Here is a 4,810-nt window from a genome sequence, read left to right on the forward strand (position 1 = left end):
TTTCTTGTTTGAGTGTTAGGAACAGAGTGACTCTTGCTAGCACTCATAGCAGATATTGATATTCTGATATTGCTGTTATGAAAAGAGCTCTCAATCAAATGTTTAAACTTTGTCAATAGAGTTTTTAGCTTTTATAAAGTAGAACAATTGATAATTTGTGGTTTTGGGCATTGATTGTTGATGGTTATCTTGTTTTTAAAAAAGGATGTGGAAGATAGTGGAACAGTTGAGGGAGACATAACATGGCAGAGCAGAGAATGCCTTTTAACAGTTTGCAAGCACTGTTTATCTTGTAGTATGACCCACTGGATGTAATATATGGAGAAACCCAAGAAGGCACATGTACAGGCATATCTGAAGTTTGCCAGTGAACATCTAAATGATTCAGAGAAGGATTGGGAGAAAGTGCTGTGGTCAGATGAGACCAAAATTGAGCTCTTTGGCATCAACTCAACTCACCGTGTTTGGAGGGAGAGAAATGCTGACTATAATCTCAAGAACACCATCCCTATAGTCAAGCACAGAGGTGGAAACATTATGCTTTGGGGCTGTTTCTCTGCTAAGGGTTTAGGATGACTTCACCACATTGAGGGGCCGATGGATGGAGCCATGTACCGTAAAATCTTGGATGAGAACCTCCTTCCCTCAGCCAGAATACTGGAGATGGGTCATGGATGGGTCAGCATGACAATGACCCAAAACATACTGCCAAGGCAGCAAAGGAGTGTCTCAAGAAGAAGCACATTAAGGTCAAGGAGTAGTCTAGCCAGTCTCCAGACCTTTGATCCTAAAGAAAATATGTGGAGGGAGCTGAAACTTCGAGCTGCTAAGTGACAGCCAAGAAAACGTAAGGATTTATTAGAGAGGATCTGTAAAGAGGAGTGGACCAAATCCCTCCTGAGATGTGTGCAAACATGGTGAGCAAATACAAGAAATGTCTCTGTGCTTGCCAATAGGGGTTTCTCCACCAAGTATACTAAGTCAATTTATAACCTTTGTATAATGTGTTTTTTATTATTATTATTATTTTGGCTGATATTCTGGTTCTATCTGTTAAAATAAACCTATCATAAAATTATAGACCTTTCATTTCTTTGTAAGTAAACTTACAAAATCAGCAGGGGGTCAAATAGTTATTTTCCCCACTGTGTGTGTGTGTATATATATATATATATATATATATATATATATACCTATCAGTGCACCTATCAGTGCATCTAAAAAAAAAAGAGTTTTGTGAAAAAGTTATATATTTTTTGTAACTTACTTCAAAAAGTGAAACTTTCATATATTCTAGATTCATTACATGTAAAGTAAAACATTTCAAAAGTTTTTTTTGTTTTAATTTTGATGATTAGAGCTTACAGCTCATGAAAGTCAAAAATCCAGTATCTCAAAATATTATAATATTTATATTTGAGTTTCATTAAATGACCATCCCTACAGTATACATTCCGGGTATCTTGTTCTGTGAAACCACAATAATGGGGAAGACTGCTGACTTGGCAATGGTCCAGAAGACAATCATTGACACCCTCCACAAAGAGGGTAAGTCACAGAAGGTCATTACTGAAAGGAGTGGCTGTTCACAGAGTGCTGTATCAAAGCATATTAAATGCAAAGTTGACTGGAAGGAGGAAATTGGGTAGGAAAATGTGCACAAGCAACAGGGATGACCGCAAGCTTGAGAATACTGTCAAGCAAAGCCGATTCAAACACTTGGGAGAGCTTCACAAGTAGTGGACTGAAGCTGGAGTCAGTGCATCAAGATTCACCACTGTAAGGGAAACAGGTCAATTTAGCTCGAAAGGAATCATTTATGATTTTATAGGGAATTTGGACAGAATCACTGTTTTACAGCTGATCAACTGAATTGGCCCGTAATTCACTGAACAGGCTGTACAACATCAAGTCTGCATGGATATTAATATCCAAAATATAGTGAAAACACTATTTATTAGCACAGTAACAAGATCGGCAGTTTAAGACATTAACTTGTAAGCACAAAACACAAGATACTTCTCTTTTCAATATAAATAAGGCTTTATTGGATAAATCTAAGACATATAAACTAATCTAACACATGAACACACGCATTCATACAAGTTGTAGAAAGAGAGAAAGTGAGGAAAAAATTAGTTTGAGAGAGTGAAAATGTGAAATCCCAAGTTTATAGCAATATGTGCAATTGCATAGACCTGAACAACCATCAATCACTTAATTAATCCTCGCATTGAGTTCCTCAATGAGGTTAAAATTTATATTAAATGTACCAGTTCAGCTAGGATTTGGAGGTTGCTTTGATTGTTTAGGGGGTTCCCTTGTTGTCCTCATGCAGAAAGGGGTTTCCCAAGTTTGTTGATTGGCTGGAAGTCCAGTAGTCTTTCAAAGTGGCATCTTAGGAAGCCAATGGTTGGGTGTTGGCTGAAGATGCGGAGATGTGGGCTGGTTGAAGTTTTGATGTGAGCGCAATCAGCTTTGTGGCAAAACTTAACTCAGAACACGAAACTCTCAACGGAAAGAAAATAAACTGAAGTAAAAGAATAAAAGGAAGTAACGAGACTAGATGTTTTTTCTTCTCATCGTGGTTAAGTAGCAGCGGGCGTGCAGGCCGAAGCACGCTGGAACGGCGCTGATGGCAAAAACCATGGCTAAGAGCAAAAAGCGCCGACTAAAAGCATAATTTGATGGTGTCCAGAAGGCTATTGGCGCCAACATAACCTTGAACACTTTATCATGTTCCTCAAACCATTCCTGAACAATGTGTGCAGCGTGCATTATCCTGCTGAAAGAGGCCACTTCCACTAGGGAACACCATTGTCATGAAGGGGTCTACTTGGTCTGCAACAATGTTTAGGTAAGTAACGTGTCAAATTTATGTCCGCATGAATGGCCAGACCCAGGGTTTTTCAGCAGAATATGCACTGTGGGACGACGACAAGACGGTGGAGGGCCCAGAGCGTGATGCCTTCACTTTCTCAGGTAAATGACACACACGTACATGGCCATCCACATGATGTAAAAGGAAACAAGACTCATCAGACCACAAGCCTTGTTATGTTGGAGATACTCCAAAATGAATGAATTAATTTTGAGAATTTTAGGAATAAGTGAAGAGAGCAGAGGGTATTCCTGTGTCTTCTGGCTGAATTCAAATTTCAGTCAGATCCAGGATATTTAAAAAAAATTACTGGTGATGACATCAGTCATTTTTAGATATATTTTTAATATGTACCCTCTCATGTCCTCAGTCAATTTTTAATTCCTTCAATGAGGCAAATAATGGACTTGTTTTGAGAACTTGACTGTTCCTGTTGGATGTTTTGGTTCATAGTCCTGGATTTGCAACCGTTTCAGCTTGTTCGCATGTCTTTCTGTCTAACTTTTTTTTTTATATTGTCCCTATTGTTTCTTTCTTGCCTCACCAGCCCATGGCTCACAACCTGTTCTGGTCACAGCCTGCTCCAGCCTCAGAACCTTCTACTACTCATGAGATTTATGCTCCAGCTACAATTACTGCTGATCTTGTATGGGCCTATAAGCTCATAGTCTGGATCTAATGGTTGCTGGCTATGAGTCTGCATTGTCATTTTTTGTGCCCTTTACCATGCCCAAGTTCATGACCCAGTAGCCTTGCCTACTGCTACAGCCCTGGTGCAGTGCAAGATACGTTGGCTATGTCACAGCTCATTCCACAGAAACAAAGCCCAGGTCTGCATGTGTATGACATGAAATCTGGTACAAGTCAATGTTTTTTTGTGGCAATCAACAGCATTCAGCAGATACTGTTTGATAGAGCTTGGCTGGGATAAAACTTGAAATATTCCTTTTAATTATTCTATAAAAAAAATTATCCACCCCACAATATTACCGACACATGTGATGTGTCACATGCAGGACGTTATGGACATTGACTGCTCTACAGTATGTATGCAAATTGATTGTGTGTGATGTGCTCTGAGATGGTTTCAATGAAATTACCTATAATTGCTGCCTACTAAGTAATGGGAAACTGTGCTTGAATTGCTACAACTTTGCACGCTTAAATAATTTACTATTCGTTATATTGGCTATAATTGACTAATTCTGTTATGTATAATATATATAATATATGACATATTATAATATATTACCAATATATATATTATGTATATATAAGATGGTCTGACACAAAATGAGTGAAGATTAGATTGGAACTTGATTGGAAGAACATTGACTGAAGTTGTAAGATTTCTAAAGATTTTAGCAATCTTAGAAAAATTGTTTTTGACCACTAAGTGATTTGTTCAGAAGTATTTTATTGTCAGGTAACAAATTTTCTCACATTAATACAATTTACTTTTTAATAGAAGGAATCATTGATGCGCCTCGTGCTCATGAATCTCATGCCCCCCATATCTCTGAAGTTCCTGTACTCTCCAGGCCTGTAGTACCACATCCTGCCTCTGTAGTGGGGCTGCTCATACATGAGCCAGTGGCCGTCCATCACATGGCAGGACTGGCAGTGAGACATGTGGTAACAGTCCATGATGTTGTCACAATCATCCATCATCTCGTACATCTGGCCCATGAAGTTCTCTCTTTCATAGATCCTCATTCTGAAGGATCCCCTGTGCTGCAAATATATAAACAGAAATGTAAAACTTGTGCTAAATTGTTGTGAGAGCATGAATGAATGAATGAATGAGGCACTTATATAGCTCTTTATTGTGTATTACTGTACACCCAAAGCGCTTTACAATCATATGGGTGTGTGGTTGGAGGGGGGTTAGGGGTCTCTCTCCTCAACCACCACCAGTGTGCAGCATCC

At 38.8% G+C, this 4,810-nt stretch overlaps 2 protein-coding genes across 2 annotated transcripts in view; both read right to left on the reverse strand.

Annotated features, from left to right (window-relative positions):
• LOC107724464 (gamma-crystallin M2-like) overlaps window positions 1-4,810 on the reverse strand; it is a 15,795-nt gene that overhangs the window by 5,086 nt on the left and 5,899 nt on the right. The window lies entirely within an intron of this gene.
• Window positions 4,318-4,810, reverse strand: part of LOC107724460 (gamma-crystallin M2-like) — a 2,425-nt gene continuing 1,932 nt past the window's right edge. Inside the window, exon 3 of the mRNA XM_016533401.1 lies at window positions 4,318-4,615. Coding sequence (XP_016388887.1) covers window positions 4,343-4,615 — 273 coding nt within the window. The 3' untranslated portion in view covers window positions 4,318-4,342. The remainder of the gene's footprint in view (window positions 4,616-4,810) is intronic.

Source organism: Sinocyclocheilus rhinocerous, unplaced genomic scaffold (genome assembly GCF_001515625.1).
Source record: "Sinocyclocheilus rhinocerous isolate Xijiao unplaced genomic scaffold, SAMN03320098_v1.1 scaffold64, whole genome shotgun sequence".
NCBI classification, from domain to species: Eukaryota; Metazoa; Chordata; class Actinopteri; order Cypriniformes; family Cyprinidae; genus Sinocyclocheilus; species Sinocyclocheilus rhinocerous.